The sequence below is a fragment of the Euwallacea similis genome, chromosome 15 (genome assembly GCF_039881205.1).
Source record: "Euwallacea similis isolate ESF13 chromosome 15, ESF131.1, whole genome shotgun sequence".
Taxonomy (NCBI): Eukaryota; Metazoa; Arthropoda; class Insecta; order Coleoptera; family Curculionidae; genus Euwallacea; species Euwallacea similis.
In genome coordinates this window covers 4,048,158-4,068,517 of record NC_089623.1, presented here as the reverse complement: position 1 = coordinate 4,068,517, position 20,360 = coordinate 4,048,158, and the positions used below count along the sequence as shown (strand labels likewise).

The 20,360-nt window shown below is 31.5% G+C and overlaps 2 protein-coding genes across 2 annotated transcripts; one reads left to right on the top strand and one right to left on the bottom strand.

Annotated features, from left to right (window-relative positions):
- The first annotated feature begins 5,786 nt into the window (after positions 1-5,786).
- Positions 5,787-13,569, top strand: LOC136413790 ((Lyso)-N-acylphosphatidylethanolamine lipase-like). Its single transcript, XM_066397495.1, has 7 exons — positions 5,787-5,948; positions 6,219-6,425; positions 6,518-6,692; positions 6,754-6,905; positions 11,877-11,991; positions 12,451-12,640; positions 12,971-13,569. Exons 1-7 carry the CDS (start codon positions 5,813-5,815, stop codon positions 13,232-13,234), a joined length of 1,239 nt encoding a protein of 412 aa, XP_066253592.1. The 5' UTR covers positions 5,787-5,812; the 3' UTR covers positions 13,235-13,569.
- A 2,445-nt stretch (positions 13,570-16,014) lies between these two features.
- LOC136413753 (BRISC complex subunit FAM175B-like) lies at positions 16,015-20,050 on the bottom strand. Its single transcript, XM_066397455.1, has 2 exons — positions 19,835-20,050; positions 16,015-19,778 (listed from the first exon to the last, which is right to left on the bottom strand). Exons 1-2 carry the CDS (start codon positions 19,916-19,918, stop codon positions 18,831-18,833), a joined length of 1,032 nt encoding a protein of 343 aa, XP_066253552.1. The 5' UTR covers positions 19,919-20,050; the 3' UTR covers positions 16,015-18,830.
- Between the last annotated feature and the right edge of the window lie 310 nt (positions 20,051-20,360).

Here is a 20,360-nt window from a genome sequence, read left to right as displayed (position 1 = left end):
TAAAACTCCCCCTGTGCCGCGTCACGACGACCTTTTATGTCTCTCCGCAGTCCTTCTAGAAAGGTACGTTCCAGACTCGCCGGAGAACACGGGAAGGTCTAAACGGTGGTAGAGAGAGAGACCGTCCGAGTGGCGAGTGTACCGTGAACGAGAGAGCGCGAGATCCACGCTCAGTAACGGTCCCAACATGATTTATTAAATGGTTTAATCCAAAAATCTCACTCTCATTAATCGATAATATGTGGTTCCAACAATATGGGGCTCCTCCTGTTAATTCTAGACATAATGTTAAATATTTAATTTTCAATTGTTTTCAAAGTAATTTAATTTCTACTAAGGGTCTCATAAACTGACCATCACGATTTCCCAATATTACACCAATGGACTTTTTCTTTTGGGGATTCCTTAAAAATAAAATTTACTCAGAGTTTTCAAAATTAAGAATTGATGTTCGACATGCAATAAGAAGGATAACTCCAGAGATTTTAAATAATGTTGTGGAAGAAATTGTTAAATGGTATTATTTATGTTTGGAAAATAAGGATGGAATATTTGAACATAAAAAATAATTTAAAATGATTTTTTTGTGTTTATTTTTTTGTTTACTAAGTGACATCTAAACAAATTATTTTCAAAGTCACTCTGATGTTGAATAAAAGTTACAATTAAAGTCTGCTGAATCGTATTCTGACAAGTTCTTTATTTTCACAAAGGATTTTAACAACTATTTTAGCTATTTTTGCAAGTGTTCATCACGAGGATCTCCCTAAGACTCCCCAAAAATCGTCCCGTTATCAGGGACCACCCTCGGCCATTCTTTGTTACAGACCCGAGCATTCCCTTTTCTTCTTGACTCCTCTCCTCGCCACATGTTCTTCAGGGTTCCACGAATAACTTTCCCTACCCGTACATATGTACATTTATATACATATTATTCCCTGTGGCCCTTCATGGTCGGGAACACCTACAGTTATTCACATAATTGAGTATACACCTCTGAATTTATCAAATATGGTTCTAATTTTCAAATTTTAACCGACTTTTTGAATGCCGATTCTGCATCTAAATAAGTCTTACAATGTCAACAACATTATATTAAAAAAAGAAATTTCAAACAAGTACTTTTACAACGGATTTTGAATATTTTAAGAAATCAAAGCGAATTACGATGACACAAAATTAAAGATACGCCTGCAAATAATCTATAAAATATCTACGGAATTTAGAAAAAAAAAGTTGTTTACGCACTTAGGAATTCTTGGTTTTATATGTCAGTTGTTTTCTGTAGTTACTTGCATTAGTAAATCATCTTAAACAAATATGGCACGTGTTCGAAGCGAAATATCAATTGATATGAGAAAGCAAATTATAAAGTGGTATTGCCAAGGAAAATCGTTTCGTGAAATAGGAAAATTGATTGACAAAAACCATTCCACAATACAGAAGATTATTAATCGGTACAGATATGAAGGAACAATCGAAAATAAACCTGGAAGAGGAAGGAAAAGGATCCAGAGTTCTCAAGATGAGCGTTTTATATTGCGACAAATTAAAGGAAATCCTAAAAGAAGTGTTGCACAACTACGTCAGGAGGTCGAGGAAAGAATACATCGGATGATATCTAATGAAACAATACGAAGAGTACTTCGGAACAACAATTTTCATGGTAGAATGGCACGTAAGAAACCCTTCATTTCCAAATGAAATCGTCTTAAAAGATTGGAATTTGCCAAAAAATATGTTAATTGTGATGTATCGTTTTGGAACAACGTAATATTTTCCGATGAGACCAAAATCAATTTATTTGGCTCTGATGGTCGTCAAATTGTTTGGAGAAAGCCAAATACTGCCTTCAAAACAGAGCACACCGTTCCTACTGTAAAACACGGAGGTGGTAGTGTACTATTGTGGGGTTGTATGGGAACTAAAAGAACTGGGATTTTGGAATTCATCGACGGCATTATGAATAAGGAGAGATACCTGGAAATTTTAAAAAATAATTTGCATCGTTCAGCTGAAAAATTAAAAATGCCTCGATGTTACTACTTTTACCAAGACAACGATCCCAAACACACTGCGGCTATAGTTAAGCAGTGGCTAATATACAACGTTCCTCGATTAGTAAACCCACCCCCACAATCACCAGATATCAATCCCATAGAAAATTTGTGGATGGATATGAAAAGGACCCTTAAAAAAAACAATCTTCAAATATCTTTCAACTCAAGCAAGATATTATTGATGTATGAGAAAACATCCCGTCTTCCGTTACGAAAAATTTGGTAGCATCTATGCCAGATCGTCTAAAGGCCGTAATTGATGTTAAGGGATTTGCAACCCATTATTAAACAAAATTATCCTTAGAAATTCATTATTATTAAACGGTGTTAAAGTTAATTTTGTGTCATCGTATTTCACTTTGATTTCATAAAATATTTAAAATACGATGTTAAATTGATTTTTTGCAATTTCTTTTTTTAATATACTGTTGTTGAAGTTGTATCAATTATATAGAGAGAGATATGTTATTCCAAAAGCTGTTTAAATTGAAAAAATAGACCTTTATTTGATAAAATCAAAGGTGTATACTCAATTGTGTGAGTAACTGTATATGTTACACTTTGGCCATGGGGCAGCTCCGCTACACGTTATGTCGAAAAAATGAGAATGAGATTTTTGGACCAAACCATTTTGTGCGCGCGAGTTTTCCCTTTGTAAGAAAACACTGGCAGGAATGTCTTTTAAAATCCTTTAATAAAGTATGTATATGTAATAATTGTCTAGTAATAAGGCTTTGACTCGGATACCTCGTTAAGATGGAAAGAATTCAACTTGGATCAAGCCTAAGGAGAGAAAAAAAGAAAAACAAACAAGGAGACAGTGTCCAATTTCACTAGGTGAACCGAGATACACCCGTGGTTTTAAACAATATTAATTAACAAATATCCTGAAAATTATGGGATTTACAAATATACAAAAGCCGTAAGGTTTATCGGTTCTAGAGTTTATACACATTTTAATAAATCATAAGCCTGATATATTGTTGGATTCAGAAAAAAATAGAATTTACTGAGCGTAAAATAAAATTTGTTGACTATTAAAAAAAAAAAGTTGATGATTGTTTCGAAGAAACAAAAGGTGGGATCGAAAATTTAAAAACGCCTTCTTGTAGAGAAGAAAAAGTGGCAATGAAAATGTCAAATTCATTTTAAAATATCTTTTGAAACAAAATCAGAAAACAGTAAAAAAGGAATCGCAAAAAATCGGTTTTTCTCGAATAACTTCGGATCCATTTGGAATCTTTAAAATTTTAAGACATGATTTTGTAAAACACAGAAAGGCACAATTTTTCGCTAATTTAACCACCTCCCTATTTTTTATGGTTTATAAGATCCCTGTAGAGTGCATTCTTATCCGAAACAGCCCGTAGAAGTTTAAGTTTAGATTTAAAACGAATTACTTTTTTTTCTTTCTTATTTATTACCTCTATAATTTATGTTTAATGTAAATGATTTTAATGTTTACGTCTGCGTCCAGTCAAGCGACATTTAGGGAACTTTTCTACATCTCCTGTTAGGGTGAAAAAATGCTTTGTTTATGTCTAGTCGTAAAGTAACATATTCAAATCAATGACAATGAAAAGAAAAAGAAAAGGGGGAAAAGGTAGTAGTGATCGAGACGAAGTGTTGGAAAGTCAAGAACACTCTCGCGGAGCGATACACACAAGTCAGCTGGACACAAAAATTCTTCAGTCGTTATTAATTTTTTGTAAATAGTTTATTTTATTTTTTTATCATACTTCTTAACGTTGGTGATTTCTTTTGTGTGCGAAAACAGTATTTAAAAAAAAAGTGGAAGTTCAAAGTGGCTTAAACATCAGAATCCTAATCATTGTAGAGCGAGATATTCAAAACGAATTCGTCAGTCGGCCGGCCACAAGACATTTTGAGTCCTTGAGTTCGACACCAAATATTTAGCACTCCAGAAAGATCAGGAAGCATTTCGATGTTATAATCAGGTCCACTCACGGACAGAACCTGAATGTAAAATTGTACTGATCGATGTTTTGACTGTTTGGACAATAGTGGACAATTGAAAAGATTTTGAATATTCAGGTGTAACAGTATTGAACTCTGAACAAATAAATGAACAATTTAGATTAATCTTCTTAGGTTTATGTATTTTTTAAATTTATTTAAAACTACTTAAACTAAGTTAAACTAAGTATTAAGTTTATTTTTAAGTTATTATTAAAGGAGTCATAAGCACTCAATGCAGCGAGCCTAAGTTTTCTTTAATTGAAAAGTTTCCTAAGTTAACCTTTAAATTCACCATAAATGGACTTTCAGAAAACTTAGGTGGTACCTTATAGTTAATAATAGTTTATGAAAAACCCATGTTGTTTTTCCCCGAATAAATTAATTGAACCGCTCATTCACGCTTTTATTCCATGATAATGGAAAGTGAAGATTGATTTAATATTAAATAAATTTTCTCCGAATTGTGTAAAGAAGAGAATGATAAGAGTCAAAGCAACGTAGACGAGAGAGTAGAAGCCATCAATAAGGCAGGAAGCGACTCCTTAGAATACAACAATAGATCTATCGCGGTGTTCCTTCAGTATATTCAGTACATTCAGTGTTCCTTCAAATATATTTCCAGTTAAGTACGCCCCTACATTTAACTTAATGCCAACTTTTAAATTTATAAATTAGTTAATTTATGAAGAAACTAAACGGAATTCGACCAAAAATGAAGAAAAATAAAATTTAAGTAATATATTGAAAAACCTAACAAAAATATTAAAATTCATTAATGGCGTACGAGCAAGTTTTTTTAAAGGATTTCATGGATTAAAGATCTCAAAAAGTATACCATGCTATGTAATAGTCGGCGGCAATCTGCTCTCATATTAAGCAGCGCCTATTATCTAATAGGCAAATAAAATTTGAAAGCTCTCTCTGCAATAGATCAAGGACAATAAAATGAAAATCTGTTTTGTTTTTAACTTTTAACACCTTGTAACTCCGTTACCGATCAAAATTGAATACATTCTTATATGAACTTTTTTCTTCATTTTATACTATAAAATACCTACTTCAAATAGAGCTGTGCAATTTTGATATACTCTGTATAGCAAAATTTGAAAACATTTTTATACATACATTAAGAAATTCTGTTTTTATGTCACTTGTGTCATAATGCGGATTAAACGTTTCCTAACTGGCTAGATAAAAAACCTATTATTTGCAATATCTATAATCTTTCTTTTACAGTTTAAAGGTAGACAGTTTCTGTTATTCTATTCGGTGAACTGAGATTGTCTATGACGTTTCTGGAGATATGAAGACAAATATTTGATATTTCACTGTAAGCATTGTTCCACTATATCATCAGGACATGCATGCTATGCATTTGATTTCCAGCAGAATATTCTTGATCAAATCAGTCGATAATAGATCTATATAAAATCAGTGCAAAGCGAATAGTGTACTAATTCGAAAAAGTCATAAAATTTGGGTTTGTCATAAAGCGCTTAACATTGACACAAAACATTGACTTTGACACATGCGTCGTATTTAACCTTGAAAATAATTAAATTTAAATCTGTTGTTTATTTTCTAATTACACTAAATAAAATTATCGGCCAAAAAATTGTAGCGTCATTCAGTTACACAAAATCAGACAGTCATCGTCATCATGATCATGTCATACTAATTCGGTATTATTACCGTCCATTAGTAGTAATCGTAAGACCAACGGCAAAGTATCTTAGTACTAGACATGCAAACAACTTCCAACTAATTTTGTTATGATTATTCCTTCCAAACAACTCAGTTGTTCCAGTATAACAATTGCTGCAAAAATGGGTGAACAGTGCAAAAGAGGTTGGTGGACCAAGTATTCAGAGAATAAACTTGTAGAAATTGAAAGCAGTATTTTATCAGGTAATATCATTGTTTTATAGTTCTTACATCTTTCTAAATTAGGAAAATCACCCTTTCTTTTATTCCCCTGTTTGTTGGTATGATGTTTTTCATTTTGTTTAGGGCACTTTGCCAGGTTTATCTGAATAGATTTTTTTTGCACAAGAAATATTGCAATAAATATGAAGTTAGTGTTAGAATTGCAAGCAAATCTACTTTGCAGTCATCCTATTGATTATAATTATGATTTCAAATATATGGAGATTAAAATTAAATAAGTTTGAATTCCAGCAATAAAAACAACTTATAAGACCTGGTTTGTACCAATTGGATCTGTAGTGGGAAATGATGACAAAATCTGGACAATATCCCTGAATGAAGAATCAAAAAATACCCCCCTTGTGATGTTGCATGGCTTTGCGGCAGGAATTGGCTTTTGGATAAAGAATTTTGATGATATTGCCCATGATAGGCCAGTTTATGCTATTGATCTTTTAGGTAAAGATTTATTTGTTGAAAATTGAATTTTCAGAAATGTAGAGTGATTTATAGAGATTTCCTAATTATAAATTATTTACTAATTTGTTTAGGTTTTGGCCGATCTTCTAGGCCTGTTTTCGGCAAAGATTGTGAAACTGCTGAAAGGCAGTGGGTGGATACCTTAGAAGAATGGAGGAAGCAAGTTAAATTGGATAAATTTATCTTATTGGGTCATAGTTTTGGGGGATATTTGGCTACTAGTTATGCAATTAGTCATCCAGACAGGTGATGGTCTTGTTTTTATATTTACAATAACATTTCTAAGACCATATGATTATTTTTTTAGGGTTAGACATTTAATTTTAGCAGACCCATGGGGTTTTGCAGAAAAGCCATCAGATTACAAACCTTCGACTCGTTTCAGAGTGCTCAGAGTGTTATTGTACCCACTTTATTGCTTCAATCCTTTATCATCAATTAGAGGTGCTGGTCCATGGGGTAAGTAAATATTTTTTCTTTAGTTAACAAAAAAAGTATCACATGTAATACCTAAACTGTAAACTAATATTTCTTCTGTCTACAATTTTTTTCTAATTACTGCACAATAATAAAACGCATTTTCTTTCAGAGGTGTCTATCTAATTTTTTCTACAACCAAAGTTCTATTTTATAAAAAAGAAGCAACAAAAGCTCTTTTCTCCCTAAAAAATAGCTCTTGTGTATTTATAATGCATATAGTGTGAAGAAAATGTCTTCCTCCCTAAGGAGCAAAAGTGTAGTTTCTTTCTCTAAAGTGAGGGAGGAAAATTCTATTTTCTCTGAAGGTCCTAGAAGAGATATATTATTAATACTTCATTCTGTGTGTTTTAGTTACTTACATGTTCTAAACTCAAAAGTGTCCCATGTATGAATTTGTGGCATATTTAGAATCCTTGAAATTGTCTCAACAGAAAGTGGCAGGTGTGCAGTTTTGTAGATATCTACAAAAAACAAAGATCAGATTATTCAGTTCTGCTAGGATATCTCCTAATGTATTCGGAATTTTGCGATTTTTATGTACCTCATAGATTTAATAGAAATACGCACATTATTCCCAGTTCGACTAAACTCGTATACAGTGAGGTTTTTTATTTCTGAACATACTATATTATTATCCTATATTCAATTTTAAAAAACACATCTGAACATATTGAAATGTGAGCAACCAACATTACTCAGCGAATGTTTAAAACTTCAAATTTTTAAAAAAAGATTGTCAAAGTTAATAATTTATGATTAAAAATTTACTCTTTCTTTTTCGTTTAACGGCATTAAGCTACTAATACGTACAAAACAACGTTTATATGATAAAAATTCAAATTTTAACTGAAACAATGTTTAAAAATGAAACAAATTAAAAATTTACAATAAATGTTTAAAGTTCCCTCCTTTTTGTTCCATACAATACGGCGGTTTTCAAACTCTTGCATAGAATTTCTTAGAAAAGCGGGATTTATTTCATTGCAAGCGTTACGTATTCGCTGTTTTAATTTTTTACATTTTGGATTTAAACGGTATTATAAATCTTGGATTTAAGGTAGCACTAAAGGAAGGAATCATTGGAGGACAAGTCTGGAGACCTGGGCGCCTATAAAAATTGGTCCAAATCTGCCTATCCACCTGTCCAGAAATTCTTGACTTAGTAAAATTCTAACAACATTTATAGAGTGGGGGAAGCACCATCCATTTAAAATCACAAATTTTCAACATTTAAATTTGCAATTTCTTGCAAAATTTGATTTTGAAGATCGAAAAATTTAGTTGCATTGAGTTTTCCTTGAATGAAAAATTGTCAAATAAGGACATCACCATTTATATCAATCCAAACGTTGACTTTTACGTTATATTGTGTGTGGGTTAAATTTTATACGTGGGTATTTTTTATTTGACCAATACTTAAAGAATAATAAAAAACGTAAATGTGACGAGATATAACAGAATCAACATAAGTTCTTGCCTATAATTTTGAAAATTTACACGACCATTTAGGAAGAAGGATGTTTCATCAGGAAAAAAAATTTTTACTAAAATATCCCCATTTTCATTGAATAAATTTTGTATACATTTGCAAAAATCTGTTCTTCGTACAATAATTGATGATTAGAATACAGTAGGCACTCGATACCGTGAACAAAATAAAACAACGCACGTTCACGTTAGCGATTTATTTATGTAATCGGGGGTTAATCTAAATAGAGTGGAAAACAGATTATTGGGTGACAAAAAAGTTTGAAATTTTAGTTTGCTTCTTAGGCTTTGTAATTTTTTGCACAAGGGCTGTTTCTCTTAGTCTTTTTAAAACTATGAGGTCTGTGAAGTCCACACCACTATATTCTGCCCACTGGATTGCAATATTTAATGCAGTTATAGCGCTGCCCAGTGACACTTTACTTGACATTTCTTGAAAATTCTCAACTACATGAACTTCACATTCTTCTTGGTCGTTTTCACATTCTTTGTCAGCATCATTCCATTCCAATACATCAGTTTCCTTGAATGTGGCCTACAAATATACATACATTACATATGTAATAACAGATTTAAATTGTAAAGATAAATCCCTTACTTGTGGTGCTAGTGTATTTAGAAGATCACAGGATTTGGAGATTAAGCCTGCCTTATCATCGTCCCAACGAGTTTTAAAACAGAAAGAGGTAATTCATCATCGTCATCCTCGGACATTTCAGTGTTCTCTAAAATATTTCTCCAACATTTTGCAATAATTTGTGAATCGAGTCGATTCCATGCAGCCGTTAAGTTGACAACAGCTTCCTTAATAGTCAAGTTTTTTAATGTATCAGTTATGTTTGAATTACTTGCTATAACATCGGCAAGAAGGCTATTCCTGTAATATAATTTTGTAAGCCTAATAACATTTTGATCCATAGGTTGAATAAGCGGCGTAACGTTAGGTGGAAGAAACATTGTTACTATCTGTCCATCTTCGCTCTTTAATTCTTCTTCGTTTGAATGAGATGGCTTGTTATCTAGCAGAAGTAAGGCTTTTATCGGGAGCCCTTTATTTGACAAAAAACGTGTAACCTGTAAAGGAATACGTAAATTTATGCTACGATTTCAAGAAAAATACACAACAAAATTTACCTGAGGTACAAAGGAATGATGGAACCATTTTTTAAAAATCCACACACAGCAGTCATCCACGTTGTCTTGGAGTGTTCATAATCAAGAGAGCAAGTAAAGTTTTTAAATTACCTTGGATTGGCAGCCTTACCGATAACTAATGGTTTTACTTTATGTCTTCCAGTAGCATTTGTGCAAACTAGTAATGTTATCCCCGTATTGAGCAAGACTGCCAGGGAATCCCCAGAAGTAGTTCCCCGGTAACGGAAATCATTTGTTCACGTTATACGGTGGTTAATGTGATAGAAAGATGATTCACGTTATCCGGAGGTTTACCTTATCCGATGTTCACAGTATCGAGTGTTTACTGTATTTGTAAGCTTTATATTTGATTTCTTTTAGGGTTTTACGTACAGAAAATTTTGTAATCGCAAAATATTAAACTTCATTTCTTTAGTAAGTACATGTAAGATTTTAAGTCTTTGTTTTATGTGAATATATTACACAACCTTCTAACGATTTTACAATGTAGTGAATGATTCCTATGGCAGGTATAAGCTTTGTTCGATATTTTGTTGTGAATAAATCCCTCACATTTCTGAACCTATTACCGTTTTGGTGTAAATTGAGTATTTCTATTTTTTCTTCTTTATAATACATAATTTTTGAAAAGTTCGGAAAGTATGAACAAATGATGGACTTTGATATTTTCAACATTCACTGTGTAATGTTAGTTGTTTGCGTTCAAATGCGTTGAGGTGTGTTTTTTAAATTTGAACGTAGGGGAATAACATACATATGTTGAGAAATAAAAAACCTCACAGTATTTATATACATACGTATATTTATATATAGTCTGTCTGAGTTAAGGACTTACCGCCCTTGTAAAAAATGTTATTTCTTGGCTGATTTTGACTTTTCTTTTGTTAATTAGATATTCAAAATGTGCATTTGTCTAGTGAGTACAATGATTATTCACCCATTCTCATTGTCAATTGCGTGTATCTTTATGGGATCAAATTGTAAAAAGTACTATTAGAACTTTTTTTAAATTAAAGATGAAGATAAATTTTCAATTAGAATAAAACCCTCCTTTTTTATTTTTCTGCTATACAGAATATTCAAAAAAATCAATAAAATATGTTGTAAAAAAAGTGGTAAGAAACATTTTAAACTAAAATTTCTTCATACACACGAAGGTGAAGATCAAAATTTAAGAATGGAATTCTGTTTATGGCTGCAGGGTATGTACCTAGAAGATCTAAACTTTTTAAAAAATATTTTATACCCCCAATAAAGTTATGTTTATGACCAACGGTGTAGTATAGACACAAAATAATGGAATGTAGAGTGATTATAACCCAAATTGGATAATTGAATGTAAACGACAATATTTTTCAAGAATAAACATTTTCTGTGGTATTGTGAATCCAAAAATTATTGGACCATATTTTTTCAACGAAAGTTTGAATGCTGCTTATTTTCTGAGATTTCTACAAAATGAGTTTAGTGATGCACTTGATGAGCTTCTCCTTGATTATTTCTACAGTTTACATTTTCAACTTGATGGAATACTCATTCATAATGCAGTTAATGTGAGAAATTGGTTAAATGATAATTTTACCAAATGCTGGATCAGACGAAATAGTCCTTTTATTCGTTGACTGCCGCTATTTATGGATATTACACCCATGGACTTTTTCCTTTGAAGAACAATAAAAAATAAAGTTTATGCCACAAGACCCTGGATCCGCAAAGAGTTTTGTGCATGTATCAGAAAAGCTTGTCGAAGCATAACTCGACATCAGTTAAATGACGTATTAAAAAATAATCGTGTATATCGAAAAATGTATAAGAGAATTTGGGGGGGTTAATTGAAAATACTAATATTTAATCCAAAAACTGTTTTATACGAAATAAAAATGTATTATTCTATGTTAAATTGACATTACTTGAAATTAACATTAATTTATTGTTAAAACCTTAGTTTTTAGTATTTAAACAATTTAAAGTTCTTTAATACTAGTAATACATTTTTTGATCAACTGCCAATCAGTTTTATTGTTAAAAATAAATTTTTTGCCAATTTTAAAACTTGTTTACACGAAAAACATGTTTTATTAATTTTCTCAAATACTCTGTATAGCAGAAAAATGAAAATTGATACAGGTGGGTTTAAGGTTATTTTAATTGAGAATCGGCTTTCATTTTTATTCTAAGAAAAACCTAATAGTTCTTTTTGAAATTTGATCCTATAAAAATGTACCCAGTTAGTCATGATTATGAAGTCATCGTACGCACTAAACAAACGCGTGCGTGTGTGCGTATTTTAATATTTTTTTTCTTTAGGACCAGCGCTTGTAAAGAAAATGAGGAGTGATATTGCTATGCGATACAAAGATACGTTGAAAGACACCAATATCATCACAGACTATATTTATCAATGCAATTCGCAGTATCCTAGGTTAGTTACATTGAATTCATAAATATTGATTATTATCACCGATTTTTCATCAGATGAAGCAACATATGCAGGATCCAACAAAACTACCATTTCTCAAATGTTGAAATATAATAGGTGACATTTGGTATTATAACATGATACTGTAGGAAAATGTTTTTAAATGTTTCGGAATGTATTTTCCAATATTTCGTAAATATGAGTGCAATATTTCATCGAAAACATATTTTCTTCCACACTACAACGAATTACATATGGAATTTTAACCTGATTGGTTAGTTCAAATTATCAAGCTGTAATTTTTTGACCAATCAGATTCATTTCAAATGTCATCTATTAATATTTAGTTATGTATTCTTTTTGTGACACATTAAACATTTTCACATTAATAAGCTTTAATGGACCATACTTAAAACTTCCTAATACACTTTCAAATAATATGTATTTATTTTTAATTTGTAGTGGAGAAACAGCTTTTAATTCTTTCGTGAAGGATTTAACTTTCTCCAAGAACCCCATGGCCGACCGATATGACACAATTCATGAATGTACCCCCATTACCGTAGTGTATGGGAAAGAATCATGGATAGACCAAAGTCCTGCCTTTGTTTTGCAGGAACAAAGGGAAGATATCAATTACGTTAAAGTTGCAGTAAGTAAATGGGATAGTTACTATGTCTCCAAGTATGTATAAATACGCAAAAAGAAATTTTCCAGAAGAGAAAGCATGTCTGAAAAAAATATTTAAAGTTGGACATGATAATTTTAATATTAACAAGATGATCAAATATTACTGTTGAAGTCTCCGTTACTTTTGACTGATACTAAGTGCTTCCCTGATGTAATATTAAATAATCTATGGAAGGCACATAACAACATTTTTTGTTGACACATTGACTTATTTAGCTACTATATTTAGAAATAATGCTATATACATTTTGGTTTCTGTATTTCCTGTGTATTTATTTGAAAAATTTATTAGGTAATCCCAGACGCTGGTCATCATATTTATTCCGACCAACCCGACTTATTCAACGAATTCGTGAGAGAAACCTGCAGAATAGCAGACAATAGTCAGGACAAAAAAGGCATGGCGCCATCCGCCAAATTATTAAAGGCTCAGTTCGATTATGACAGAATTAAAGCCTTCGTTAACGTGCATAAAGTGCACAAGAAATTGACTGAGGAAGAAATCGAAGAAGTGGTGGATAAAAATACTGAGGAACGTGAGGTTACCCCCAGTTAAAATTAAAATAGAGCTCAGGTTCTCCAAATTTTCGTTAATTCGAGGAACGAACCAGTTTTAGTTAGTAGTACTTAAATTATGAATTTTCCTTAAAGTTTTATTTTTATAAATCCGGATTCGACTGCTTTCCCTGTGATTTTAAAGGTTGTGACGAATTATATCTAGATAAAAAAAAGTTGAAAGCCAAGAGAAGTCCCTGAAATTTTAAAGGAAATAAGTTTTTGAGATTATTTATATATTTATCTCATTCTACGATCTGTTTTTATAACATTTATGTATAATAAATAATTATTCTCTTATCATTGCCCGTTAAGCTTTTGTCCCTTTTAGTTGTAAGTTTATTATTTCATGTTTGACGTGGTCTTGCCAATTTAACATTATATTTTAAGTTACATATACTTTAAAAAATATATTTTTGTTGTTTAATGCGATTCCTCCGTTTTCCCACCTCTTTATGTTGACATGTACAGTCATTGTTAAAGAAAATGTAATATTTATTTTTATTTATTTATGTTCTTATTGTATTAGATTAAAAGAAAGTAGCTTTATGTTTTTTGTTCAAATATGAATATATGTATATATGCTCCCAAACTACTGAGGCATGTTTTTTTATTCCTTACATATTAATGTGAATGCATTTGTTTCAAATTAAATGTTAAATTCATTTTTTGGTGGCTCCAAAACGGAAGTCGCTTATAAGTACACTGCTGTAACAACAGTTATAGTAGTCCCGTAGATTTTATGAATACGAAGGGTTTATTGAGATATAACTCCATGTTCCCTTTATTCTTGGTTGTACTTAGTAGGTATTTACCGCATTCTGGTATGCGTGGGAGTTAAATATTCTGGCAGCTCGCCTCTTTACAGTTTGTGCAGATATCTCGTCGTCTTTAAGGCATCTCCTGCACTAGGGCTTCTTGGTGATGCCCATGAGATGCTAATGTCGCTAGAGGCGGCAGTGACTAGTCAGTATCTATATGTTTTTCCTTTCAAACCGAAGGAGAAATCTACTCGCCTGACATTTAATCTGACTGTTGTTACGCTGTCTCGGAAAAAAAAAGATATGCATCTGGAGACTTTTTGGTTCAAGTCTGCAGAACAAATGATATGCTTCTTCAGTGGCCTGGATTCTCACACGTCGCGGAACTCAAAAGATACAAATTTTCAAGGTTTATTCAGTAGGTATACATATACAAAAATGCAATTTTTACTGTGGGCTACATCGTTATCCTATACAAAAAAACATGCTATTTCGTAAAAATATCTTTATTATTCATCTTCTTTTTAACAAATTAACTGTACACTTTTGGTTACAGATAATATATTATATTTAAAAGTATAAGTAATAACCTGTACACTGTATAAGACTTCCTGCAAATAAAAAAGTGTACTGCAGAGCTTGCAACATAAAACCAAGAGCCAAAACAATATCATAAACTTTTGTTATAGGAAAAAAACTACTATTTTACACAGTTTTTTCTTCAATTCATATTACACTTTATATAATTTGAAGAAAACGTTTAAACAACTGGGCATGAAAAGATGCTATCTACTAAACAATATATCACGCTTTAAATCAAATGCAGAAGAGCGTAAACTAAAAAAATATTTAAAAGTGTTATTAAGTGGTAATATGCACCACGGTTGTGGACACTTAAAACCGACAAGGTGGCACAAAAGTCAGTTTGCAGTAATGTTATTAAAAATGGTAATTCGTTTTTACAAGTTAGAGGTATTGTTGGATCACATAGATGTAAATTTTAAAGATTCTATGAGTGAATGGTTAAGGATTTGTCCAGACAATAAAAAAGGCTTACGGTAATTTAACTGAAATGTCGTTTTTAGTTTCAATAATCTGATTAATAGGTAAGATTGGCGTCGCAAAGTAATGGGTAACATTCATGAATTTGTACTCGTATAATTATTGTTCCATCTTTGTTTTGAATGCAAATTAGTGCATAACTGTCTTTTTTCCACCTAAGTCTAAAACCGCTGTAATATCCATATACGTACACTTCTATAAACAATATATAATGATTAGATATACAGATTGGGCTGTATGAAATGGTTAATGAATATTTAAATATTATATAATATAGTTTGTTTTTCACACAAAATCAGTCCAGTGCGTGGCAGGTGAAGCGATTATTAGACATATAAGATAATATTTTATTTATGTTATTAATAAAATGAACACATTGATAACGTAACTGTAAATGTAACTAAAACTTAGGACAGTTTAAAAATAATATACTGATTAGTTTAGATTTGCTTTACGTTTTGGCAAAAAGGGTTCAAGTGTTAATGTGCTGTTAATTTGAAAATCAAAGTAGTTTCTTTGGAAACCAAGAATTTGACGAATTTCTCCGAAGATTAGTTAGACGTTTCCATGGAAACTACATAGCTTAAAGTTAATGTTGGCAGTAGGTACACTAATAATTTAGCTAAGTAAACAAGTCTAAATAAGCAGAAAATATTTAATCCTCGTGGTTTTTTCGGGGAGCTTAATTTAAGATAGGTGCTTGATTAGATACTTCGTTATTAGCAAAGTCCTAAAATATATCCTCAGCGATATCTGAATATATATTTTTGGTTGCATTTCACCTTTTCAAAGAATCGATCGAGTAATCAAGACAACAAAAGTTCACAACTTTTCATAATTTTTACTTCAAACCTAGCAGAATATAAAATGTAATAATTGATTAGCAGAAATTACTACTGTTTTAAACGTGAACTCCACATAATTAACAAAACGCAGTTATGGCATAACACGTCTTCACATACTCTTTTACTACTTCTGCACGATTTGGTTTCTACTTTGTTCATATAATATATTTATACTTAGGCACTAAACCTAAAAATAATATAAAATATCACAGCTCGTGATACAATTTTTTGGTGCAGTGTTGACTCAAACGACTTAAGCATTTAACGATTATTTTTTTATTTAAGCAAAGGTTGTATAATACGTACCTAAAAATAAACACTCCGTGTGTTGTCATGTTGCTGCAAAAACAAGATGGCAATTTTTTCTCTTTTCACTCAAAAGTTGCCTCGTATTAATAATCTTTCAAATTTCGGAAAGTAATAAATATGTAATGTAACGTAACACCTGTGAAAGTCATATTACACAATGTGTTGCTTTGTAAAGTTAGGTATAATATTTTAAACGATCTTTCAGCATTAAAAGACACTTGAGATAGATTAGTGCTAAATTTATCAGGTAGCTCAAAATAATTCTAAATAGGATAGTTATCCTATCCTATCTATGCATTAAGTTTCATGATTTAAGTATTTTCAAATAAGATTATTGAATTCATAAAAACGAGGATTCACTGCTGAAGCAGTTTACTTCAGTGAATGGTGTTCCAAGACATTGTTGAAATTCTAGAAATTTAACATGAAAAATATTGACCGAAATTCACCGAACCGGTATTCAAAAACCAAAGCCATTAGACATAAATAACAATTAGAGAACATATCAAGTTTTTAACAATACAGGGTGTTATTTAAATACGTGACCAAACTTCAAGAGGATGAATCTAAGACGAAAATTTTATATAAACATAGGTCCGGTAATTCTTCATTTTCAAAATACAGGGTATCAACATTTTTTGAAAAAATCATTTTTTCGTAAAAATTCTAACGTTTTAACCGTTTTTTGTTGAAATTTGGCAGTACTATTTGTGCGCCACTGACTTTTTAAATTTTTTAATATTTTTCTATGCTTAGCAACTAAAAATGCAACTTGGTGTGAAAACGAAGCATTAGCAGACCTATATTTATATAAATTTTTCATCTTAGAATTACCTCTTGAAACTTGGCCACGTAGTTAAATAACAGACGGTATGGACTGTTCTAATGGATGCTGAAAACTGCATATTTGTTTACAATCCTTAATCTTATCAGATCCATTTTACTGCTGAAATAACCAGGAGTACACTGTTTAGAATTTTTCTGTACTTTACTCTTAGGCCACCATTACTTACTTCAAAAAATTAAAACTTTGCAGCTAATTTTCTTAATAGTCTCTTATCTGATTATACAGTTTGTAACAAAATTTAGGAACGCTCACAATACCTTGTTAACTGTTTATCCGAGTTTATGAGATTTTGTACACTTACATTTGAAATTATGCTGGATTGAGTGATGAGTTCCGTATTTTTATGCTTACTTATTCAAAATCTCATAATATTCGAAGAAATGGTAAACGAGATATTGTGAGCATTTTAAAATTTTGTTACATATTGTAGACATATGTTATACACAGAGGATGTCTCAGTCAGGACGCAACTCAACAAACAACACTTTCCTTGGTACAACAGTTGACAACTTACGAAATACAGACTTTCAAATTTTTTTTTTTCAATTTTTTAAAATTATTTCTTCAGTAATGATAGTGATTGAGCAAAATTTCGTATTTGGAGCTTTTTAGGGGTACCATTCTACATTTTCATTGTACAGTGTAGAAGGAACTGTTGGCGCTACGTCGGCCTTTTTTACAGATGCATAACTTTGTTTCAACAAAGAAATATACCTTATAAGAGCTTCCAGGGATCTCAATTTTTAAGATATTTGCAATACAAATTACAAGAAACACTCTGTTGCTAATGTGAATCATCAAATGTTTTGCTATTGCAAGATTCTTTTAACTTGGCAAAATAGTCATAATTTTTCCATATAAGAAGTATCTTTACTGAATGCTCATAAGAAAATTATGTTAACTGGGTGCTCAAGTAAAAAAATAATATTGTTCTCCTTTTCAGTAAAAGTGACAACACTGCAATAGTTAAAATATTTGAGAGACAATGCTTAAAACCTGCTATACACATACACACACAATATTTGACATTAATATGGGAGAAGTTCTATAGTCCATAGTCTCTAGTTAAGGTCAAAAAACAAAAAATCACAAATACTCCTATAAAAGTTAACATGCATATTGACGATGATATATTTAAACATAGAGAAATTTAAAAAAAAGAGATATTCAAAAGAAAAAGCAGGTAGGTAGAGAAAAAAACTAAAGACTTCATGGCATATTTCTTTGGAGTTAATACTTCTAGTTAGCTTTGGAAATGCAACTGCATATCTGAGACAGATAACTTCATATATCAATGTTTCTCATTTTACAAAAACCCATAGTTCAACTAATTCAGATATGCGGTTGCTTTTTAAAGCTTACTATAGATAAGTTTTTTTATTGATCATACCATATATTAAACTACTGAGAATAGCCTATATTAGTTCAGGTATGCCATTACATTAACTATTATACCAGGTGTCAAAAAAGTCTGAAAACATCCAAATATTTTCTTAAATATGTTTTTGTTAAAATGAAGAAAGATTTGAAAAAGGTCACTTTTAATGAAATATTCTGGAAATATTATTTTATTGAAGGAAATATTTAGGTCTCTCTAGATTTTTTTAACACTTTATATATTACTTTTCCTGATTTGTCAAAACCAAGCAACTTAATTAAGTGAAGAAAATAGCTATTATAAAAAACGTTTGAGCTTTAATATTAACATATCACATTTTGACAGCAACGAGACCATCAATGTAAGAGTCTTAACTTGATTTACCACTTGCACCCTTAAAATTTTTTCTTACCCCCCCTACCCTTTGCTCTTGTTTTTGTCATTCCCTTTTTAATATTTTCTGGAGACTTTTGAGTATCAAATTGCCTTAGAGACTCCCGTTTATTTGAGTCCGTGACTGAGGGAGACCTGGTAGAGTTAGACTTACTTCTTGTCCTTCTTGGTTGCTTACCAATTGTAGGAGAACTTTCTTTTTCTGGGATAGTTTCTTCATCACAAGCTATGGCATCCCCTCCTGCATCATTGTGGGCTTCCCCTCCTGCATCACTGTGGGCTTCCTGATTTTCTTGTGGTGGATTTTCTTTTAACACCTGAATTTCCTGCTCTAAATCAAACAATGTTTGTTCCGCTTTGGCTAGTTCCTTAACAGTTTTAGTCATGTAGCTTTGAACAGCATTTTCAATTTCGGTCACTGCAACCACTCCCTTAGTATTTTCTATGTCCATTTTTAGTGAAAATAGGATTTTGTTAAATAAATCAGAAGCAGGTTCAGAGTTCTTGTATGTATTATTTGACTCACTTAAGTTGGGAATGCAAATATTCAATTTATCAAAAGTGCCATTTCCATACCTCATGAAGTTCTGCTGGTAGTTATAAGTAGAAAAAGTATCTGTACATCCACTTGTAAGAAAACACACTGAGAACAGATCCTGAGGAACGTCAAAAATTTCTTGGAACTGTTTGTGTAATGCTCTATCTTTTAAAGTCAATCTACTTGTTGAAGACTCTTCATATTTGTACCAAGCGACAACCTGCGAAAAAGCAGGGCCTAGGAACTTTTGTAGTTTTTCTTTATCCACTTTCCCTCGAGGAAAATAGTTGTGGCTAGGGCATGGAATTACAGAATTGATTTTGATGATTTTTAACACATTCACTTGCTTTTGCTCATTGTCAGTTATTGAGGTTGTTTCCTTGTGGACGATTTCACCCAGCAAAAATCCGCGCTTGAAAAGAGATAAGAGAAATTAATTGAAATTAGACTTCTAATGCAAAAGCTTACCTGTTCTAATATATCCTTAGAAGTTTCATATAAAAGAAATGAAAATGCGGGCCCCGAAAGGGAAACAGAAGCAGGCTGGAACATATTTCTCTTGATACAGAAGTACTAAATAAGCGACAATATTTTAATTAACGTGCTTACAGGACTTTTAAAATCCCATAAAATAAAGATATAAAAGTAAAAAAGTAACCTCGTTCACAAGTGACAATGACATTGTGAACGAGATTAACACAAGTTGTCTTTTCACCTAATCTGTGAACACTTCAGAACCGAAAGAGAACCATCCGATTTCGAATAAAAACGAAACGAGACTTCGTTTCAATTTTTCAGAATCAATTCAAGCAGCATGAAACAATTAAGGGGTCCATATCACTTTAAGCCACTAGAGGTTTAAGTTTTTTTTTTTAATGACTTATATGATGTTGTAACACGTAATTTTTTACAAAAAAATGCGGATTTTAGACTTTTATTGCAAAAAAAAATTTTGTTCTTTCGCTATTTTGTGCTATTTTTGGAGTTTAGCATT

Bases quoted from the DNA above. Each gene is read 5' to 3' on its own strand.
- LOC136413790 (XM_066397495.1), top strand. From the start codon at position 5,813: ATGATTATTCCTTCCAAACAACTCAGTTGTTCCAGTATAACAATTGCT. The intron at 6,693-6,753 runs GTGATGGTCTTG...TTATTTTTTTAG, and splicing joins GCAATTAGTCATCCAGACAG to GGTTAGACATTTAATTTTAG. The intron at 12,641-12,970 runs GTAAGTAAATGG...AAAATTTATTAG, and splicing joins TCAATTACGTTAAAGTTGCA to GTAATCCCAGACGCTGGTCA.
- LOC136413753 (XM_066397455.1), bottom strand. From the start codon at position 19,918: ATGTTCCAGCCTGCTTCTGTTTCCCTTTCGGGGCCCGCATTTTCATTT. The intron at 19,779-19,834 runs GTAAGCTTTTGC...TCTCTTTTCAAG, and splicing joins CTAAGGATATATTAGAACAG to CGCGGATTTTTGCTGGGTGA.